Source organism: Coffea arabica, chromosome 3e (genome assembly GCF_036785885.1).
Source record: "Coffea arabica cultivar ET-39 chromosome 3e, Coffea Arabica ET-39 HiFi, whole genome shotgun sequence".
Classification (NCBI taxonomy): domain Eukaryota; kingdom Viridiplantae; phylum Streptophyta; class Magnoliopsida; order Gentianales; family Rubiaceae; genus Coffea; species Coffea arabica.
This window is the reverse complement of record NC_092315.1, coordinates 11,983,450-12,007,681: the sequence shown is the minus strand read 5'-3', so window position 1 is coordinate 12,007,681 and position 24,232 is coordinate 11,983,450. Positions and strand designations below refer to the sequence as shown.

General features: G+C 34.6%; 3 protein-coding genes across 3 annotated transcripts; all 3 read right to left on the bottom strand.

Moving 5' to 3' along the window:
* Positions 1–385: 385 nt before the first annotated feature.
* LOC113735609 (probable aldo-keto reductase 2) lies at positions 386–706 on the bottom strand. Its single transcript, XM_027262602.1, has one exon. It carries the CDS (start codon positions 704–706, stop codon positions 386–388), a length of 321 nt encoding a protein of 106 aa, XP_027118403.1.
* Positions 707–1,420: 714 nt separating this feature from the next.
* On the bottom strand, positions 1,421–7,300 carry LOC113734661 (auxin-induced protein PCNT115-like). Its single transcript, XM_027261290.2, has 5 exons — positions 6,943–7,300; positions 4,246–4,446; positions 3,074–3,246; positions 2,887–2,989; positions 1,421–2,020 (listed from the first exon to the last, which is right to left on the bottom strand). The coding sequence occupies exons 1-5, from the start codon at positions 7,168–7,170 to the stop codon at positions 1,685–1,687; spliced, it is 1,041 nt and encodes a 346-aa protein (XP_027117091.1). The 5' UTR covers positions 7,171–7,300; the 3' UTR covers positions 1,421–1,684.
* A 3,745-nt stretch (positions 7,301–11,045) lies between these two features.
* LOC113734662 (auxin-induced protein PCNT115-like) lies at positions 11,046–16,209 on the bottom strand. The gene is made up of 5 exons (XM_027261292.2): positions 15,932–16,209; positions 13,338–13,538; positions 12,176–12,348; positions 11,989–12,091; positions 11,046–11,618 (listed from the first exon to the last, which is right to left on the bottom strand). The coding sequence occupies exons 1-5, from the start codon at positions 16,157–16,159 to the stop codon at positions 11,283–11,285; spliced, it is 1,041 nt and encodes a 346-aa protein (XP_027117093.1). The 5' UTR covers positions 16,160–16,209; the 3' UTR covers positions 11,046–11,282.
* Between the last annotated feature and the right edge of the window lie 8,023 nt (positions 16,210–24,232).

Below are 24,232 nucleotides of genomic sequence, written 5' to 3'. Positions count from 1 at the left end.
GGCGTCGAGAACTTTTAGCTTTCCATTGGTGTTTACTATGGTATCAAGAACTTTTCTGCTTTCCATTGGTGCTTACATAGTTTTTGTTGATTTCTTATTCACTTTAGACCATTTTCTACTTTTTTGTTGGTATGATGTAGTTTACAATGACATTGTTGGTATGTTGTGTTCTACTTTTACATGACCAGATCTTTATTCATTATAAGCACTCTAAAGAAACACCATTCTTCTTAAAACTTTACATATCTTAACCCTCGAGACAATAGTATGACGAAGTTTTTGGATCAAATACAACTCGCTCAACTCTCAATACAGTGAAATCACCAACAGGTAGAATGCTAGAAGGAATTAATACCTCAACAAAGGTATGTCTTCATGTAGTCTTCTAAGTTGACAAAGGTTTAGTTTCAGGAGTTCGCCAAGTACCACGGCCAGGATCATATCTATCACCCTTGACTCCAGCTGATGCAATAGATTCAAGTTCATCCATATCTTCTGCTGACAGTTTTACAGACAAAGCTCCTATATTCTGATTGAGGTTCTCAATCTTGGTAGTGCCAGGTATGGGGCAAACATCATTGCCTTGGTGATGGACCCAGGCCAATGCTAGCTGTGATGGAGTACAACCCTTCCTTGAAGCAATGGCAGTGGCCCGCTCATACAACTTCTTGTTGTGCTCCAAATTCTCTGCTTGAAACCTTGGCATATTCTAAATTGTATGAATTTCAAAATTTAAGCAACTGCAATGCAGAAATTCAAAAGGCAGTAAAGCATGTGTCGTCTACAAAAGACAACAATACGAATAACTTCAAGATGATCATAGTATTGTTTGAAGTGAACAAAGTTCAGGGAAAAGAACAGTCTTGTAAGGTGGACTGAGTACTCTAAGAAATCTCAATTGTAGAAGGTAGATCTTGATATACATTTCCCATTAAAGAGGAAACTATAATGCAAGAAATCAGAAGGGAGTAATGAGCAGATGGTACTAATTACTTCAAGATGATCAGAAATATTGTTTGACGGGCACAAGTTCAGGGGAAAGATCAATGCATCAAGGTGGACTGAGTACTCCAAGTAGGAAACATCAAATGTTGGAGTTAAGTTCTGAGATACATTTCCCATCAAAGATGAAACTCAAAATACAAATCAACTAAATTTTAATCTCAGTTTTAGGATAAAATGATTACATGACATTGTTGACTTCTTCTATAGTACATTTTTTTCCTCATTTAGACCTTTTTTTTTGCTTTTTGTTAATATGATGTAGTTTACACTTTACAATGATGTGACCTTGGAGTTTCTTTTGATGTAAACATTCCGAGCATAAAATGTTTATATGCTTATGTTTAATAAGTCCTGAATTGAATGCTGTTCGACAATCTATAACTCTCGTAGCAGTAGCACATAAAAAATGGACCACTTTAGCATTCAAAAGTACAATATATAACCTTTAATGCATTCAACTGCAAGGAAAATTATATTCTGCTTTTACATGACCAGATATTTATTCATTACAATCTCTCTGAAGAAACTTCATTCTTCTTATAACTTTACTTGCCTTAACCCTAGAGACAATAGTATGTCAAAATTTATTGGAACAAATACATATCACTTCTCTTAATATAGTGGAATCCACCATCAGGCACATAGCTAGAAGGAATTATTGACATAACAAAGTATGTCTTCATGTTCTCTTCCAGGTTGACAAAGGTGGAGTTTCAGAAGTTTGCCAAGTACCATGGCCAGGCCCATACCTATCACCCTTGACTCCCGCAGAAGCAATAGATTCAAGTTCCGCCATTTCCTCGGCCGACAGTTTTACAGACAAAGCTCCTATATTCTGATTGAGGTTCTCAATCTTGGTAGTGCCAGGTATGGGGCAAACATCATTGCCTTGGTGATGGAGCCAGGCCAATGCTAGCTGTGATGGAGTACAACCCTTCCTTGAAGCAATGGCATTGACCCGCTCATACAAGTTCTTGTTGTGCTCCAAATTCTCAGCTTGAAACCTTGGCATATCCTACATTGTATGAATTTCAAAATTTAAGCAACTGTAATGCCAGAAATTCAAAAGGGAGCAAAGCATGTGTCGTCTACAAATGAAGACAATATGAATAACTTCAAGATGATCGATAGTATTGTTTAAGGTGTACAAAGTTCAGGGGAAGGAACAATCCAGTAAGGTGGACTGAGTACTCTAAGAAACCTCAATTGTAGAAGGTAGATCCTGAGATACATTTCCCATTAAAGAGGAAACTATAATGCAAGAAATCGGGAGGGAGTAATGAACAGACGGTACTAATTACTTCAAGATGATCAGAAATACTGTTTGAAGGGCACAAGTTCAGGGGAAAGAACAATGCATCAAGTTCGACTGAATATTCCACGTAGGAAACATCAACTGTTGGAGTTAAGTTCTGAGATACATTTCCCATCAAAGAGGAAACTTAAAATACAAATCAACTAATTTTTGTTTGTTTGAACGATGGAGGTACTACTATGAATGATAGAGGAGGTACTACTATGAAGTATATTTCTGACCAATGAAACTCAGTTTTAGGATTAATGGTAAAGGAAAAATGATAGTTTCACAGGACAGCATGAGTTCTGTGCCTGAGATTAAATGATGAAATTGAAGTCTAAGGTAAAATGATAGTTTCCCCTCAAAACTGTAAAGAGACTTTTACTTAAAAAGTGACATAGTTTCTTCCTCTTTTGACATCTTTGCACTTTAAAATTTGATACTACCCATTGCTTGTGATAGACAACAATAGGGATATCAAGCATGATTGCCACTGAATGTGGTAAAAGTAGATGAGTGAGAAACTTATTCGAACTATAAACAATGTATACTCAAAAACTCCATCTTTTTCGATATGCACAAACCTTTCGGTAGTCACCTTCAGCCAAATTCTCGATCAGCTTTGGACCTGATGAGAAGAAACCTCGTCCAAGTGGACTATATGCAACAATCCCTATGCCAAGCTCTCTGAAAGATTATACCAAAAACTGAATTTAGAACTTAATATTTCTTCTAGACCATGTAGAAAATGCAGCAGAATATATGCACTACCTGCAAGTGGGAATAATCTCTTCCTCGACATCTCTGGTCCACAATGACCACTCCAACTGTACAGCTGTTATTGGATGAACAGCATGTGCTCTTCGAATTGTTGAAGCTGAGGCCTCAGACAGACCTATATACTTTATTTTACCCTCTTCAACCAGTTTCTTGAGCTCTCCTATCTAGAGAATTTCAATGGACAAGAAGATGCTAAGCTGATTTATTACATTCAACACTCAGGCAGATAATCAAAATATTACGTACAAAAAGTAAAAGTTGCACTAGTTCATCGAAGTCATGGACAAAGTACACGTCAAACTGAAATCACTAATTGATGAAAATGGCAATAAGCATCTGGTGATACTTCTCTATGTACAGCCCACCAGAGGACTTAGTTCTACTGGACCATGCCAACATAATGCTCCTCCAATATGATTACATGGCATTGTTGACTTCTATATATAATAATGGCTGTACATATCAATTATCAGTTGCCAATTTTGCTTGATTTCCTTTATACTTGCTTGTATTTTGAGTGATTAAACTGCAAGAAAGTTTCTACCTAATACTCAGGGAAACCAAGACAATTCTTTGCTGATTACATGAGAAAAAGAAGACAGAAATTGTTTCATAAAAGCTGAATGTAAGCAAGCTGCTGAAATCTTTGAATTGTTTGGAGAGGTCAATGGGGCAGTTGCAGCTGGCTTTGACAATTAGACAAAAAGATGTGTTCTGAACAAAATGAGTACCATGTTTTTTAGATATCAATAATAAATGTCTATCTGCAGTGCTTTAGGCACCAACTGAAAATGGTTGACAAGGTAAGTAAATAGCAGATCATTACTCAACCAGATAGCCTATCTCAAACGAAAGAGAATGCTCAGGTCTCTTCGTTCTAAAGAAAACTGTACAATGTATAGCATGATATCCACCTGTATATAGGACCGTCAAGCTAATACAAAACATTTTCATTGTTTTCACTTTTCAGGATGCCTTGTGCAAAATCAGCTATACCATACTGCAGATTATCCGAGACCATAAGGTTGACTAACTTTTCTGTGCAACTTTTGAAGAATTGAAACGGACATGAAACTGAATTATTCAAAATTTGGAGTTGATCAAACTTTTGTTTCATCAAGAATAAGTGGAGCTAAAAAACAAGAAAGGCAAGACGAGCAAACCGTGACTTCAATGGGCACACGTGTATCGATGCGATGTTGATAATAGAGATCAATGCAGTCCGCATCAAGCCGCTTCAAACTCGCTTCACAAGAAGCCCTCACATAGGCTGGATCACCACGCACATCAAACTTCCCATCCTGCAAACTGACTGCAAATTTTGTTGCTAGCTCCACTTTCGCTCTTATTCCTTCCTTCAAGGCCTAGAACCATGGTTTCATTATATTAATCATCAAGGACATACACATTATTGCATGGTATAGCAAGTGGATTTGTGATTTCATGGATGGCACAGTCCCTCTGGAGTTTTTCCAACACTTCATTGTTAAGGCTATGCCACTTCTTTATGTAGCAAAGGATATGAAAATTATGTAATCCTTGGAGTTTAGAAGTCTGATACTCTTAAAGGACCCAATCCATTTTCTCTTTTTGTTTTATGTTTCTTCAACTTAAATTTACAATCTAGCTTTTTCATTCACAAGATTTGGTGCACAACATGAACGTACACAGAATCGTGCACATGCACATTAATACAAAAATAGGGAACTGATCAATGTAGATTAATTAGTGCCCTTTTTGGAACCATTTGGATCAAAGGAAAGGAAAGATAAATAAATAAAACATCCTAGTGAAAAAGAAAGGAAAGGACTAAGGAGAGTAGAGGAAAATAGTTCTCATTTGTCTTATTTGGATTAGATATGGATGGGAAAGAAAGAAAACCTAAATATGCTGTTTAAAGGAATGGTTTTTCTCTCTTCTTTTTTAACAGCAAAAGAGGAACTTTACTTATCGATAAAATATTTACATAAGTTGCTTAGTCAAACATTCCTAGCCTGCTGTTGCATCCCACAATTCATATCTAAAGCAGGTTTCACAAATGGCAAGTTCTACAGCTATGAAATACATGGTTACTCAAGTTTAAATTTGGGTGCTTGAGGCATTTTATAAGAAAATCATCAACGAGATTTTCTTTCCCTCTGTTTCCGTCTATTTTTGTATGGAAATGATGTCTGAGCAAAACACAATCCATCCATTTCCTTTTCTTTCCGTTTCCTCTCCTTTCCCCACCCAAAATCAATCCAAACACAATCCATCCATTTTCTTACCTTTCTTTTCCCTTCTATTCCTTCATACAATTCTCTTTTCATAATCTTTAAAACTTTACCGCTCATAACAAGTAAATTTTACTATCCCTTATCAGAGAAATAGTAAACTTTCCATAAATTGATGTAGTACTATTTTACCAACTCCATTATGATATAAAATTTTGAAGGAAAAAACAAAAGAAAATAAAGAGATGGTAGAAGAGTTCTAATCCTTCGTGTTACTTCTAATGGGATAGAGCTATTCAACGTATGCGCTAGACCTACAACCTTCTCTTCTCAACTTTGTTGCAAGTTTGACAATTGACACCACATGGATGCCATTGTCGGAATACTGAAAATATTGGGTGACTGAGCTATTTAGAAAACAATTTATTAAAAAAAACTCTCAATTTTTTTAAACCATTTTTTTCTCTTACAAGTATATTTTTCAAGATGAAAAAAAAACTACAATAAAATTTTCATGAACCACCTCCAAAAACGCCAAACCAAACAAAGTCAAGTTTTTCTGTTATTTTCAGCAATTGGAACTTTTGATTGGCGCGTTAAAAGAGTCCAGTCTTTCTGCCTAAATGGTCTCATAAAATAAACATAATTTACACTTAACCCCTTGCAATAATTCACTTGTCTCATTTTGCTACTTCCAATTTTATTTATCATCACTTTGCCCTTTCCCTATTTTTCCCCATGTTTCCTTCCCTTTCCTTTCTTTTAGATGGTAACATATCTCAATGGTAGAGATAAAACTTCAATTATTTTGATTCCCATGTATGAGAAAATTATTATTAATAATTCTAAGAGTTCTTTACCAAAGAATAACGAGACAAATTGAAAGTTAATTACTATTATACACTAAACATGTTGTCTGCTTGGTTACCTAATAATTATAGGTCCTATTTAATAATCCAATTCAACACTTAAAATTAATAGGTTCAAATCTTAACATATTCAAACATGTTTGATAATCAAAAATTGAATATCTGAATTAATTAAATGGCATTGAATTTCTTAAACAAAACTTACTCCAAAAAATAAGTGATAAATTATTCACTGATAGTTTGATGTGACCTGGACTCAAACGTATCAAATTTAGTACTTAACAAATTAATAATTTTATGGATTCAGACTTTAAATTAGATTTCAATTTTCAATCATCAATTTTACCAAATGCACCCATAGAGAATTATATTGCTCATGTTTGGAAGGCTTGCTCAAGTGAATGTTTAACTAGCAGAATTTGTGTAAATATACAACGCATAGCTCATAATAAATCAATAACTTCATAGCAAAAATCATTTTATACAAAATTGCACCAAAATCAAAATCAAAGTAATTCATCCCATATTTATAAAGGAGGACAAACTGAAAAGGCAGTAACATGAAAAAATGAAGAAGAACAATGTCATATTTGAAGTGCATGGAGTTTAAGTGCTGACAAACAAAATTAAGGGGGCACAAATGGAGACAAATTTTGAAGTGCATGGGATTAAGTATAATTTACCTAAATAAAATATTTACAAATATGCTCTTTTAGAAATTAAAATTACAAGAGTTTATGCATAGCAGACAACAGCAGAAAATTTGCAAATATGGTACCTTGCCAATGAGTATTTCGTTGGTGTGAGGTCCATAGATATCGGAGGTGTCAAGATGGGTGATTCCTCTGCAAATAGCATGGTGGATGAGTTTGATCATATCAGGTTCGGGCTTTGGCGGCCCGTAGAAGGCTGACATGCCCATGCAGCCCAGCCCTTGAGCTGAAACTTCAAAACCTTGCGACCCCAGCTTGATTCTTGGCACTTTCACTTCTTCTGACGCCGCCATTTTCAGACAAGAGCACAAGACACAGAGGAAAGAGTTGAGTGGAGCAGAGTTTATTGTTTCGTAGCTGAGGCCTGAAGAAGAAGTATGGAGTGGACTGATGAGGGATTAGTGTTGTCTTGGTCTATGCTTTTATAGATGACCCAGGGCCGCCGGCGGGAGGACTTGCGAAGATAGGAGATTGTTGGCCCCGTTTGAACTGCCACTTTTTTGGAGTTTTTTGTACCAAAAAATAAAAAATAAAAAATAAAAAATTAGGGATAATTTCATAAACCACCCTGAGGTTTCTGATAATTTCATACAGCTTTCCTCACGTTTTGAAAATTACACATACATTTACTAAAACATAGGTTTGAGTTTCACCTTGATGATGTAAGACCAAAAAAATATATGAAAGCCCGAAATTGCCCTTATCTAATTTTCAAAATATGAATAGTGATTAAAATTTTTCAAAAATCAAGAATACACTTGTATACTATAAACCTATGAGTTTTATTACTTAGCCAATGTTCTAATATTTTCCATCTCATAATTTTCTACATCTGGCCCAAGTTTTCAAACTCTTATCATTTCTTCCTTTTTTCGAACAAGCTCGTTATTTTAGATGTCAAAATCCACCATCATAATTTTTACCTTTATAATTTTTACCTCTCTATAAGTTTCTTCCATATGTTGTCTACCAAATCGTCAATCATAAAATTCACAATTCTTACCTTTTTCCCACTCAAACAATCAAGCCCCTCAATTATCAAAATGCTTCCTTTTCTGAGTAATAGAAAATTACAATTTAGTGGTCATGGGTGAAACAATTTAGTCACAATATGTAGCTTAGCCAAGAAGAATTGTTTTCATTTTTTTTTTGTTATCTTTTTTATCAATGGCTTGTCTTTGAAAAAATTATGAAGGTTATTATAGTCATTGTCTATCATCAAGGGAGGTAAGTGTAATATTGAAAAATCTCAAGAAATCTCGATGAAATTGTTACAAACCCTAGGGAGGTTTCTGAAATTATCCCTATTCTAAAAGGGGCATATTGTCAGAAGTGTATGCCATAATCAAAGCTTTGAAAAGAAGCCTCGTGAAAAGATTCACCACTGAAGACTAATGATATGTTATGTCATGTCACTGATTACATACTTCGTTGAAATTCATGTAATGTTATGTCACTGATTACATACTTCGATGAAATTATGAAATTATCAATACTTTTGTAATGAAAAAAACGACTATAATATTGAGATAAATAAGTATATCTTCCTAACCAATGTTGCACTCTTCACTTGTGAGTATATATTAACATTAGAAGCATTACAATGAGTGACTTGTACGAGTTTCAACAAATTATAATTGGGTAATAGATATAATTGAATCAATCTATTTATATTTATTTAATAAATGGATATGAAAATACTTAATTATCCATTTACACTGATTTGAAATTCTATTTTTTTTTAATTTTTCGCATGTCGTTTAACAAGAAAAATGATATTTGATTGTTATTAGATTCGTAGGAAATTCAAATTTATCTTCTTAACACTTAGTAAAAATTGAGTTTAAAAATATATTTTTTTAAATGGTTATAAATGGGTGAGTCGAATCAATCAACTATCCACCAATTAAATGGATTTAATTAGATACTCACTTAGACCCATTTAAATTTTAATGAGTGAATTTGGATGGGTTATTAGTGAACAGTTTTGAACGGATCAATATAATTGGATTGTGATTGACATCTCTAGTTAACATGTATATATGAAATTATGAATTATGAATATCTATTTATTGGACAAACTGCATACAATCTTGGACTTGAAGTTATGTGGTGTTTTTTCCCTCTATTTTAAAAGTAGGTAGGCTCATATGTAAAATTTACAAGTTTTATTTTTAGGTCCACTATTAAAATTTTAAATTATCATACACATCCTGAATAATAACACTTTTGCAAACAAAAACTTTTAAATGTGATTTTAGAACACCAAATAGATGAATCCAATTCATAAAAAGGATGCGACAAGGAATGAGGGATGGCTGGTGAGGGATTAGTGTTGCTCGGATCTATGCTTCGATGAATAACCCATGACCGCCGGCTGTTGGTGATAGACGAAAATAATTTTTGAAAAAACAAAAAACACAAACATTTTTTTTAGAAGGTCGAAAACCTTTAGTTCCTAACAGGGTGGGAACAAACCAATAGCTCTTTGGATGATTGCCCACTACCAAAGACTATAAATTTTAGTGGAATGGGAGGTCAACATTCGCCCCTCGGGTTTGGCTCGACTGGTGCTGGGGGTACCTCCTTAGGTCCTAGCACCGCGTGGTCGCGGTTCGAACCCTGTTATCGTCTTGTGTCTTTCGGGGGGCGGGGACACAAGCGTAGTGGAAATAGTCGGGCCTAGAATATAACCCGTCGAATCCCGGATACCCACCGTGTCAGCAAAAACAAAAAAAAAAAAGGAGGTCAACATTCAACTATTAATATGTTGTATAACCAACTAGAAAATTTCTGTAGTCATCTTAGAGTATCATTCCTTCAATGTGCTTCTTCCAATGATGATAGTAACTGGTAATTTAAATGATTAAAATTAAAAGTAATATTTGACCATCCAGCTAATTTAAATAATATTTGACCAAAAGCTATTATAGAATCTGTCAACTGCTTATCCTACTAATTTTGCAGAACAATTGGTCACTGCCATATTTTGAGCTAGATCTGTGTTTTTTGTGACTATTATGTGTTTTTGTTTTTGTTTTCATCCTTTTTTTTCTCCAAATGGGACTAATTAGATGTACAAGTAATATACAAAAACATAATATGAATACTGCTATTAATTATATATTCTACTTTTTTTGTCAAAAAAATATTACAAAGTAATATTCTACTGGTTTCAGTTGATTTTTGTATTACAAAGTTTCTTAAAAGAGTTATTGACAATTGAAAAGTGGACAAATAAAAAGGGGAAGAGTAATTGACGGTTAAGTTTTTTTTGGAAATCATCTAACATGATTTGATTTGCATAACTCCCCTAATGGCAGGCCAAACATCCATTAAAAATTACAGATCATAATTTAACAGATACAATAGATTTGAAAATTACAAACAAATCTAAAAAAAATATAAAGAATTTTAAAAGTGTCTATCTTCCGTGCTTATGGCAATCACCAGATTTGCCAATAAACGGTTTTAAGTTTCAATAATGATAATGAGATATGTTGAAATAGATTTAAAATTTGAAAAAAAATTTAGATCTGACAACCAAATGTGAAATAAATTCATATCTAACAACAAAATAAAGCAAAAAAAAAAAAAAAAACTCCATAGGAGTTTGTTTCAATTGGATGGATGATGTAATGTTCAAATTGGAATTGGATACGTAAGTGCAAAGGTAAGCCATTTCCTTTTCTTTTTTTTCTTTTTTTGGAATGCATTTGATGTTTGATTTCCGAAAGGAATTAAAACGAACTTGGATAGTACAAAAGTTTAAGGTGGAGGATGACACCACAAATTTAAAGTGAATTTGACCATTTATTTGTATGTAAAGTTTTAACCTTTTAACTTACCGAGACGTGCTTAAAATCTTACCTCCTTTAGTTTAGTTTAAGGGATAATTTCAGAAGCCTCCTGAAGTTTTTGCTATCACAAGCCTCCCATGAAAATTTACAAATATCCCATACTTTAGACCTTTTTCTGCATTTTGCTGGTATGATGTAGTTTACACTTTAGAATGACATGTCCTTGGAGACGCTTTTGATGTAAACATTCCAACCAAAAAATGCTGTCCGACAATCTATAACTCTCGTAGCAGTAGCACATGAAAAATGGACCACTTTAGCATTAGCACTATAACTCTCGTAGCAGTAGCACATGAAAAATGGACCACTTTACAATACATAACCTTTAATGCATTCAACTGCAAGGAAAATTATGTTCTGCTTTTACATGACCATATCTTTATTCATTACAACCTTTCTGAAGAAACTTTACTTGCCTTAACCCTGGAGACAATAGTATGACGAAATTTATTGGAACAAATACATATCACTCAACTCTTAATATAGTGAAATCCACCATCAGGCACATAGCTAGAAGGAATTATTGCCACAACAAAGCTATGTCTTCATGTCCTCTTCCAGGTTGACAATGGTGGAGTTTCAGAATTTTGCCAAGTGCTGATTTCAGGCCCGTATCTCTCACCCTTGACTCCTGCAGAAGCAATAGATTCAAGTTCCGCCATATCTTCTGCCGACAGTTTTACAGACAAAGCTCCTATATTCTGATTGAGGTTCTCAATCTTGGTAGTGCCAGGTATGGGACAAACATCATTGCCTTGGTGATGGACCCAGGCCAATGCTAGCTGTGATGGAGTACAACCCTTCCTTGAAGCAATGGCAGTGGCCCGCTCATACAACTTCTTGTTGTGCTCCAAATTCTCTGCTTGAAACCTTGGCAAACCCTACATTGTATGAATTTCAAAATTTCAAGCAACTGTAACGCCAGAAATGCAAAAGGGAGTGAAGCATGTGTCGTCTACAAATGAAGACAATATGAATAACTTCAAGATGATGGATAGTATTGTTTGAGGTGTACAAAGTTCAGGGGAAGGAACAATCAAGTAAGGTGGACTGAGTACTCTAAGAAACATCAATTGTAGAAGGTAGATCCTGCAACACATTTCCCATTAACGAGGGAACTCAAAATAGAAAACGGGTACATTTTTGAGCTATCAGGACACTTGCAGATTGCCACTGAATCTGGTAAAAGTAGATGAGTGAGAAACTTATTCGAACTATAAACAATCTATACTCAAAAACATATGTACAAACCTTTCGAAAGTCACCTTCAGCCAAATTCTCCATCAGCTTTGGACCTGATGAGAAGAAACCTCGTCCAAGTGGACTGTATGCAACAATCCCTATGCCAAGCTCTCTGAAAGATTATACCAAAAACTGAATTGAGAACTTCATATTTCTTCTAGACCATTTAGAAAATTCAGCAGAATATATGCACTACCTGCAAGTGGGAATAATCTCTTCCTCGACATCTCTGGTCCACAATGACCACTCCAACTGTACAGCTGTTATTGGATGAACAGCATGTGCTCTTCGAATTGTTGAAGCTGAGGCCTCAGACAGACCTATATACTTTATTTTACCCTCTTCAACCAGTTTCTTGAGCTCTCCTATCTAGAGAATTTCAATGGACAAGAAGATGCTAAGCTGATTTATTACATTCAACACTTAGGCAGATAATCGAAATATTACGTGCAAAAAGTAAAAGTTGCACTAGTTCAACGAAGTTGTGGACAAAGTATACATCAAACTGAAATCACTAATTGATGAAAATGGCAATAAGCATCCAGTGATAGTTCTCTATGTACAGCCAACCGGAGGACTTAGTTCTACTGGACCATGCCAACATAATGCTCCTCCAATATGATTACATGGCATTGTTGACTTCTATATAGAATAATGGCCGTACATATCAATTATCAGTTGCCAATTTTGCTTGATTTCCGTTATACTTGCCTGTATTTTGAGTGATTAAACTGCAAGAAAGTTTCTACCTAATACTCAGGGAAAACAAGACAATTCTTTGCTGATTACATGAGAAAAAGAAGACAGAGAAATCGTTTCATAAAAGCTTAATGTAAGCAAGCTGCTGAAATCTTTGAATTGCTTGGAGAGGTCAATGGGGCAGTTGCAGCTGGCTTTCACAATTAGACAAAAAGCTGTGCTCTGAACAAAATGAGTACCATGTTTTTTAGATATCAATAATAAATGTCTATCCGCAGTGCTTTTGGCACCGACTGAAAACGAATGACAATGTAAGTAAATAGCCTATCTCAAATGAAAGAGAATGCTCAGGTCTCTTGGTTCTAAAGGAAAGCTGTACAATGTATAGCATGATATCCATCTGTATATCCCTCAGCAGGACTGTCAAGCTAATACAAGACATTTTCATTGTTTTCACTTTTCAGGATGCCTTGTGCAAAATCAGCTATACCATACTGCAGATTAGCCGAGACCATAAGGTTGACTAACTTTTCTGTGCAATTTTTGAAGAATTGAAACGGACATGAAACTGAATTATTCTAAATTTGGAGTTGATCAAACTTTTGTTTCATCAAGAATGAGGTGGAGCTAAAATAAAAGAAAGGCAAGATGGAGCAAACCGTGACTTCAATGGGCACACTTGTATCGATGCGATGTTGATAATAGAGATCAATGCAGTCCACATCAAGCCGCTTCAAACTTGCTTCACAACAAGCCCTCACATAGGCTGGATCACCACGTACATCAAACTTCCCATCCTGAAAACTGATTGCAAATTTGGTTGCTAGCTCCACTTTCGCTCTTATTCCTTCCTTCAAGGCCTAGAACCATGGTTTCATTATATTAATCATCAAGGACATACACATTATTGCATGGTATAACAAGTGGATTTGTGATTTCATGGATGGCACAGTCCTTCTGGAGTTTTTCCAACACTTCATTGTTAAGGCTATGCCACTTCTTTGTATGGCAAAGGATATGAAAAGTATGTAATCCTTGGGGTTTAGAAGTCTGATACTTTAAAGGAGCCAATCCATTTTCTTTTTTTTTTTGGTTTATGTTTCTTCAACTTAAATTTACACTCTAGCTTTATCATTCACAAGATTTGATGCACAACATGAACATACACAGAATCGTGCACATGCAAATTAATACGAAAATAGGGAACTGATCAATGTAGAATAATTGCCCTTTTAGGAACCATTTGGATCAAAGGAAAGGATAAATATATAAATAAAACATCCTGGTGAAAAAGAGAGGAAAGGAGAGTAGAGGAAAATAGTTCTCATTTGTCTTATTTGGATCAGATATGGTTGGGAAAGAAAGAAAACCTAAATATACTGTTTTCCTCTTCTTCTTTTTTTTTTAACAGCAAAAGAGGAACTTTACTTAACGATAAAATATTTACATAAGTTGCTTCGTCAAACATTCGTAGCCTGCTGTTGCATCCCACAATTTATTGGGGTGCTTGAGGCATTTTACTAGAAAATCATCAACAAGATTTTCTTTCCCTCTGTTTCCGTCTACTTTTGTATGGAAATGATGTCTGAGCAAAACACAATACATCCATTTCCTTTTTCTTTCCGTTTCCTCTCCTTTCCTCTCTCAAAATCAATCCAAATACAATCCATCCATTTCTTACCTTTCTTTCCCTTCTATTCCTTCATACAATTCTCTTTTCATAATCTTTAAAACTTTACTGCTCATAAAAAGTAAATTTTACTATCTCTTATCAGAGAAATAGCAAACTTTCCATAAATTGATGAAAAGTTTAACATCAAAGACGAAAATACTACTATTTTACCAACTCCATTATGATGTAGAGATGATAGCTATTCAACGTATGCGCTAGACCTGCGACCTTCTCTTCTCAACTTTGTTGCACGTTTGACAATTGACACCACATGGATGCCGTTGTCGGAATACTGAAAATTTTGGGTGACTGAACTATTTAGAAAACAATTTATTAAAAAAAACTCTCAATTTTTTTTCAACCACTTTTTTTCTCTTACAAATATATTTTTCAAGAAGAAAAAAAAACTACAATAAAATTTTCATGAACCACCTCCAAAAACGCCAAACCAAAGTCTAGGTTTTTATGTTATTTCCAGCAATTGGAACTTTTGATTGGTGCCTTAAAAGAGTCCAGTCTTTCTGGTTAAATAGTCTAATAAAATAAACATAATTTACACTTAACGCCTTGCAATAATTCACTTGTCTCGTTTTGCTACTTCCAACTTTATTTATCATCACTTTGCCCTTTCCCTATTTTTCCCCCATGTTTCCTTCCCTTTCCTTTCTTTTAGAAGGTAACATATCTCAATGGTAGAGATAAAACTTCAATTATTTTGATTCCCGTGTATGAGAAAATTATTATTAATATTCAAAGAGTTCTTTACCAAAGAATAATGAGACAATTGAAAGTTAATTACTATTATACACTAAACATGTTGTCTGCTTGGTTACCTAATGATTATAAGTCTTATTTGATAATCCAATTCAACACTTAAAATTAATAGGTTCAAATCTTAACATATTCAAACATGTTTGATAATAAAAAATTGAATATCGGAATTAATTAAATGGCATTGAATTTCTTAAACAAAATTTGCTCCAAAAAATAAGTGATAAATTATTCACTGATCGTTTGATGTGACATGCACTCAAACGTATCAAATTTAATACTTAACAATTTAATAACTTTATGAATTTAGACTTAAATTAGATTTTAATTTTCAAACTTCAATTTTACGAAATGCACCCATAGAGAATTATATTGCTCATGTATGGAAGGCTTGCTCAAGTAAAAGTTTAGCTAGCAGAATTTGTGTAAATATACAACGCATAGCTCATAATAAATCAATAACTTCATAGCAAAAATCATTTTATACAAAATTGCGCCAAAATCAAAATCAAAGTAATTCATCCCATGTCTATAAAGGAGGACAAACTGAAAAGGCAGTAACATGAAGAAATGAAGCAAAAGAAAAGAAGAACAATGTCCTATTTGACTAATAATACTTACAATTTAAACAAATGGAGTTCAAGTGCTCACAAACAAAATTAAGGGGGCCCAAAGGGAGACAAGTTTTGAAGTGCAGGGGGTCAAGTATAATATACCCAAATAAAATATTACAAATATGCTCTTTCAGAAATTAAAAGTACAAGATTTTATGCACAGCACACAACAGCAGAAAATTTGTAAATACGGTACCTTGCCAATGAGTATTTCGTTGGTGTGAGGTCCATACATATCGGCGGTGTCAAGATGGGTGATACCTCTGCAAATAGCATGGTGGATGAGTTTGATCATATCAGGCTCGGGCTTCGGCGGCCCGTAGGCTTCTGACATGCCCATGCAGCCCAGCCCTTGAGCTGAAACTTCAAGACCTTGCGAGCCCAGCTTGATTCTTGGCACTTTCACTTCTTCTGACGCCGCCATTTTCGGACAAGAGCACAAGACACAGAGGAAAGAGTTGAGTGGAGCAGAGTTTATTGACAGGTGCCGAACCTGTGCAATAATAATAAATAAATCCTAACTACCACCTGCAACAGCTAGTAATCAATTCGAGTACTGGAACAGGGACTCTAGGTGTGCAATGGGTTACTTGATTCACCCTGTTCCCGAAGAGTTTGCTTAATCCGATATACCTGAATCAATTATTTAACTGAGTTCTCTAACTAGTAGATAGTGGTAAGCAGGGTCGTCTCCTCAGGGACTGGAGAGATATTTGTTTCTTTTCAAATCAAGATTAATGGGGGGTTTTGGTATCAAATGCCAACTAAACAAATTAACTGCAGAAAATAATTAATTAAAAGAAATAAATGAGAGAAACTCTAGCCAAGGGTATACTTCAGAAATGGTTCATGCACTGATAATTGATTCAAAGGTAATTCCAACATTTACTAATAGATTGGTTCTAGTTGTCTCGCACGCGCTAAACAACCAACCCTTCCTTAATTTATCGATAGCCAAGGTACGACCGTTAGCTATTTCTCTAACCCAAAAACAACCCTAGGTACGACCGTAGGATTCAATTTCCAGATTGCATTAATAATTAGAAAGGCCCAATCCTAACCAATAAACACGCTACGAGGGTTTATTTAAGCTAGATCATATATTCCCCTGACATAAACCCAATTATACCAGTTGCTACTGGGATAGAGGTAACGAACAATTACGGATTCAATTACCTCTATTTAGCAAAATAGCCTATATGAATAATCAATTATTGCGCACTAATCAATCATACACAAGAGCTATAACAGTTAAAAGCAAAGAACATATAAATACCAATAAACGGAGGAAATAATTAAAAGCGGTTTAGATCTCACAGCATTAATTGAACCAATTCATCAGCTGTCCCTTGACTAGAATTAGAGAATTAGCCCTCCATTAATGGAGGACAAACCGCGCGTGGAAAACTGAGAAAGGTTTGCACTTCGATTATCCCGCTTCGGTCCACCACAGGAGGAGAAAGCTCAAATTTGTATTGCTCTCGATTGTTAAGTGGAAACATACGAGAGATTGCTTTTGTTCTCCAATTCGATTCGCACAAGGTAGGACAGCCCAAGAGCAAAGTCAACAATGGCGGCTCCTTTAAGCTTTCTTCCTTTTTCCAATTGAAGTCAAGATACACGAGAGTGAAAGTTTCTCAATTGCTTGATTTCTCAAGTTGTCAAGTCAAAACATGAAGAATTCGTTTCTCACAAGTCAACAATGATGGCTTCTGTCCGTTGCCTTTTTCCCCTCCAGGCTGCGGCTCTCTCCTCTCATTCAAAAACCAAAAACGAAGACTCTCCTCTAACCTAAGCCGCGCCAGAGATAAATTACAAATTGTTACTTCTCCAAAATTGCAGCAAGACTCCCTAGAAATATATATTAAAATAAAATCTATTACAATTAGGTTTTTTCCGCTTCTCAAACGGGCCCCACTCCGATGAATCTTCTAAAAGTTGAATTTAAGCGCTTTTCAGCAACCATTCCTGCAATTAGCACCAAAACAAAATATCAGTAGAATCCACCCAATTAACGAAAATATTTAGTCAATTAATTATGCAATAATGCCCAAAATACCCACTAAAATGCAACCTATCATTTATTGTTTAGTAGCTGAGGCCTGAAGAGGAAGTATGGATGGACTGGACTGAGCGATTTCTGTAGTCTTGGTCTATGCTTTTATAGATGACCCAGGGCCGCCGCCGGCTGGTGGTCAGCGGGAGGACTTGTGGAGATAGGAGAATTATGGATGGACTGGACTGATGAGGGATTAGTGTAGTCTTGATCTATGCTTTTATAGATGACCCATGGCCGCCGGCGGCTGGTGGGTCCGGCGGGAGAACAGGCGAACATAGTAGATTGTTGGTCCCGTTTGAGCTGCCACTTTTTTGGAGCTTTTAGTACAAAAAAAAAAGTTAGGGATAATTTCAGGAACCTCTATGAGGTTTCTAACAATTTTACTGTACGCTTACTTTCTTTGATTTGATAGTTTTTGTAATAAAGTTTTAAAATAATATTAATTTGATCAAATTTTTAAATAAATATCCAAAACAAATTCAATGGGAAATGTTTAAAATAGGTACTCTGTTTCCCATTATAACAGAGAACCTATTTTTTCATAAATAAATTTATTTATCGGATAAAATAAAAATAAATCCGTTTTCCAATAAAACACCAACCATTTATTGGAAATAGCTATTTATTGGAAAACGGGTTTTTCCAATAAAACACCAGCTATTTATTGGAAATAGCTATTTATTTTTATTTTATCCGATAAATAAATTTGTTTATGGGAAAATAGGTGTTAAAGAGCTGATATTTGATGGAAAAAATGATATTTTAGGATACCAATGAATAACAGTTAAAACACATTCACAAATTTGGTATTTTAAATACTGAAAATTGGTTCCGTTTGGATTAGATTTTGTTGGGGGTGTTTTTCAAAAATAGCACTGTAGCATTTCGAACGTGAAATATAAGTACTGTACATATCTGCTATTCCTTTCCCTTTTAAACCAATCATTTTGACTTTTGTGCTTTCTGATAAAAAATTTTCATTTGTTTTTTGTGGAAATGCAAAAAAAAATTAATTATGTATAAATCGAAAAAATTACTAATTTAATTATTGGCACTTTGCTCATACGTTGAAGGACTGGTAAAAAAGCCGTGAAGAGTTGGTATTTTTATTAATGAAAACTTTTCCCGTAAATGGCCTGCTCTTTATGGCTTTCCTTCATTGTATTATCAAAGTACCATACTTTTTTGTATTTATCACGAATTCACATATTGTGACTGTGAATTAAAAATTTTTCGAGATCGTATTTTTATTAATTAGTCTTTTTTTCATACTATCGTTAGTTTGAATGAAAAATTTTACCACATCCTGGACCATCCAACTATAAATTTAAGATTAAAGTATGAATTTAAATAATATTTGACCAAAAGGGATTATAGAATCTGTCAACTGCTTATCCTACTAATTTTGTAGAACAATTGGTCACTGTCATATTTTGAGCACAAGTTGAGTGGAGCAGAGTTTATTGTTTAGTAGCTGAGGCCTGAAGAAGAAGTATGTGTTGACCTTGGTTTTGATGATTAACAAACCAAAATGTAGATTTGGGCTAATGTTTTTATGTGAGCAATTTGTTAGAACAGATTCTTGTGGCACAAAAGAAGAAGCAAAAACAGGGCACTCATGTCGGTCGTCCGAAAGGAAGCTATCGGACGTCCGAAAGGATGAAGAACATCCAGAAGGAAACTTTGTCGGACGCTCGTGAGAAAGCATCGGACGTCCGAGAAATTTCGCAAAGATTTGATGACTCTCTGACGACGTTCGGACGCAGGGTTCGGACGTCCGACAGGTGGTTTGGACGCAGGGTTCGGACGTCCGACAGGTGGTTCGGACGTCCGACAAGCCAACGGCTAGTTTTGACAGCATTTAATATTTGAGCGTTGGAGAGCCTTTTGGAGCCATTTCTCACCTTCTATAAACACCCCAAAGCACAAGAAGACACCAGACTTTTGCCAACACAAAATACAAGCTTACAAGTGAGATTTTTGAGTAGAAAGATTCTTTGTTGGTTGTATAAGGGGTTGGGAAAGTTGGGTTGTGAGGTTGCTCAAGTGAAGGTTACTCTCTAGCAGGAGTAAAACCTTGGTGAAGGTGAACCTATCACTTGGAGTGGTAAAATCTTGGTGAATGTTGCCTCATTTGTATAAAATAGTTCTTAATTGGGTGAGTGATCTTTCAAGTGTAAGTTGTTGAGGGTTAACTAGAATAGTTGTAAAACTCCTTGGCTCAACCAAAGAGTGTTTGGGGTGAGGAAGGAGTGAGCCTTCACTTGTACATCTTGGTTAGCATCGCCATCAATTGAAGAGGCTATTGGATTGATATTTGGTTTGCATTTCTTATCTTTTCTCTTTAATTAAGTTTTCTTTATTGTGCTTAAATTTGATATATCTTTGTGCATCATTGTGAAATTGTTTGTACTCATTGGGTTGCACCGGGCCTTACAGTATGGATGGACTGGACGATTTCTGTAGTCTTGGTCTATGCTTTTATAGATGACCCGGGGCCACCGGCGGCTGGTGGGTCAGCGGGAGGACTTGTGAAGATAGGAGAATGTTGGCCCCGTTTGAACTGCCACTTTTTTGGAGGGTTTTGTACCAAAAAAAAATTAGGGAAAATTTCAGGAACCTCTCTGAGGTTTCTAACAATTTTACTGTAAGGTTTGAAATATTACGCCTACCTCCTTTGATTTGATAGATTTTGTAATAAAAATTTAAAATAATTAATTTGATCAATTTTAAATAAATATCTAAAAATATCTTTGGATAATGAATTTTGATTTATTTTTCTATACAATTATGAAATTTTCTAGTATAGTTATAAGAAATAGGTGTCAAATTTTTAGGGATTAGTGTAGTCTTGGTCTATGCTTTTAGGGATAATTGCAAATATCGTCCCTGAGATTTCTAACAGTTGTACTCACCTCTCCTAAAATTTGAAAAATAGCACTAAATTTTCCTAAACTAGATTTTGATAGTAACTTCAACCCATGTTAGAAAAAGTACCATTAAAAAAGTCTTTTGGAAAGTGAGATAATAATTTTGTTCCATTTATATCATTTTTACCTCTCATGAGGTAATATTAGTAAAAAAATATTAAGGGGCTATTGGGTTAAAGGGTTTGGGAATCACAGAATGGAATAAACCCTTTATTTGTTGCTTGGGTTAAGCCTATTGGAATGTAATTTTTGGAATCATTTCTAAAAAATCTGACTTATCCCATTCTCGAGCAAATTGGGAAGTTTTGGACAAAACTCTCAACTTATTCCCTCAGACAACATTTATGACGGACATACCCTCTCTTTCTCTCCATCATACGCTGCACTCTCAATTGATATTCCTTTGCTCTCCTCATAGTCCACCACCCGATGACCTTCTATAGCCAGTTCCCACTTCCCTCGGCGGCGGCCGCCCTCTGCCCCTAGTCCCTCCTGGAGTATTGACTTCTGCCGCCCTCGCGGATGCAAAATTTAAGTTCTTATATACAATAGTATTCGTGCTACTTTATAAGCTTTGGATGTTGACTGCTGAAGACTTGTTGACTGCTGAAGACTTGGTGACTACTGCGACGTGAGGGACGAGGGAGGCACCGGAGAACGACTTCTGAGGTTGCCATTCCTTTAAACTTTAATTTCGAACTTTTTGATTGGATTTTCGTTCTTTGGTTTATTCGGACCTGCAAAGATTTCATCAATCTTTAGGAAATTGAAAGAGAGAAAAAAAAAGGGAAAAAAACTGGTAAAAATGTGAAAGGTTCAGATATATCAAACAAGAATGATGGTGGTGATTTTTAAATTAAACAAGAGGTTCAGATATATCAAACAAGAGGGAGTAACCCTTCATTCTAAAGCCATAAAGAGCTCATGTTTTATTGGAGAACGGGTTTATTTTTATTTTATCCGATAAATAAATTTGTTTATGAAAAAATGGTTACTCTATTCTTATAATGGAAGAAAGCCATAAAGAGCTGGTGTTTTATTGGAAAACGGATTTATTTTTATTTTATTCGATAAATAAATTTGTTTATGGAAAAATGGGTACTATGTTTTTATAATGGAGGAAAGCCATAAAGAGCTGGTCTTTTATGGAAAAATATGACTTTTGCGAAAGTGACCACGATTTGATTTATGAAATTATCCAAAAAAAAATTAGAATGGATTTATTTGTTTTGAAAGTTGTATAACGATCGTTAAACTTCAAATATCCATTCCTTAAACTTCAAAATCTACAAAGTCTCATATTTTTGTTAAATACAAAACCTACCAGTTTCTGCAATTATGGATGGACTGGACTGATGAGGGATTAGTGTAGTCTTGATCTATGCTTTTATAGATGACCCATGGCCGCCGGCGGCTGGTGGGTCCGGCGGGAGAACAGGCAAACATAGTAGATTGTTGGCCCCGTTTGAGCTGCCACTTTTTTTGGAGTTTTTTGTACAAAAAAAAATATTAGGGATAATTTCAGGAACCTCTATGAGGTTTCTAACAATTTTACTGTAAGGTTTGAAATATTACGCTTACTTCCTTTGATTTGATAGTTTTTGTAATAAAGTTTTAAAATAATATTAATTTGATCAAATTTTTAAATAAATATCCAAAAATACCTTTGTATAATAAATTTTAATTTATTTTTCTATACAATTATGAAATTATCTAGTATAGTTATAAGAAATAGGTGTCAAATTTTTAGGGATTAGTGTAGTCTTGGTCTATGCTTTGAGGGATAATTGCAAAAACCGTCCCTGAGATTTCTAACAGTTGTACTCAGCTTTCCTAAATTTTGAAAAATAGCACTAATTTTTCCTAAACTAGATTTTGATAATAGCTTCAACCCATGTTAGAAAAAGTACCATTAAAAAAGTCTTTTGGAAATTGAGATAATAATGTTGTTCCATTTATACCCTTTTTACCTCTCATGAGGTAATATTAGTAAAAAACAAAACAATTAGTGAAACTTAAAAGATATATATATATATATATATATATATATATATATATATGTTTTTTATAAAAAAACACAAAACACGAAGGAAAGAGTTGAGTGGAGCGGAGTTTTGTTGTTTGTAGGTGCAGCCTTGAAGATGAAGGAGAAATTTAATTTTTCATTATACATATATATATATATATATGCGTATATATTGGTAGAATGAATTATATATTTTCATTATACAAAGATAAATATAAACATATGTTTTTATAAAAAATTTATTTTTCATTTTATATATTTTATATGTTTTCATAAAAAAATTTACATTTCATTATATATTATATGTGCGTGGGGTAGAATGAAAAAAGTTTTAGAGTATACAAGAAATGAAAACCAAAATAAAAATGGAAAATGCTTACCTTTGTGCTTACCTCATTCAAGTTAGAGAATGTTGATTGATTCCTCCAAGTCTGCCAAGACTTCCAGGTCAATTACGCATCCTCGCTCAATTTGCTCACTTTTTTTTTTTTTTTAATCAATTGTCATCCTTACTCCTACACCTATTCTAATTACAGGAAGGCTCAATTGAGCTTATGAAAGATCGATGAGAACAGAATCACCACTGGATCAGACGGGTGCACAATACACCGATCTAAATTTGAAGAAAAGCCACAAGAATGACATTTTAATGGGAGGCAAGGTTACCGAAGCCTTAAGGGCTTGGTGGAGCTGGTGGTTCATTCAATTTGCCCACTTGGTTCAATCAATAACATCTTTTGACTGATTTGACTGATGTCTCGTGTAATTAATAGCGGACATTTGCTTCCTCATTGATAACAACATAGCATATGGACCAGGGAATGCCAAAAGCAAGGGCTACGACTCTAAGTGTTGACCATCTAGAGGTTGTTGTTGTAAGTATGGCAACATTGAAGTTTGAAAATTAAAATTTAAAATGTAAAATTTAAAATTTAAAATTATTAAATTTAATCTATTTGAATATGTATCGCATTAAATAATAAGTTAATATATTATTATTTATTTTTTAGATCAAATTTTATCTAGAAAGTTTTTGGTCTAATTGTGGTTCAATCACCATTAATTTTCCAGTTGGACCTCCCTTTCCCCTAGAATAGAAGTCAAATAGGTGTAGAATAGGCGTTGTTGATTGATAAAAGAAAAATAATAATAGGGTGGGACTTATCCTTTTTTTTCTGGAGACGATAACAATTGTATAACCTATTTTATTCTAAATTACAAAGGAGGGAAAATCTAAAGAGACTTGTGTTAGGAACTAATACATACACAGATCTTACTAAACTAAAAAAGTGTTTTGACACCATCTTTTGTGGTGCCAATCCACGTTATGGACTATGAAGCGTGGTAGACCTACAATCACATGAATGTGATAATGGTCGAGTTGACCCGTTGAAAAAATTGGGAAACCAAAGAATCTAGAAAACAAATTTCTAATAGAAAAATTTGTCAAATTAGTCCCTAATATTTACACAAAAAATTTTT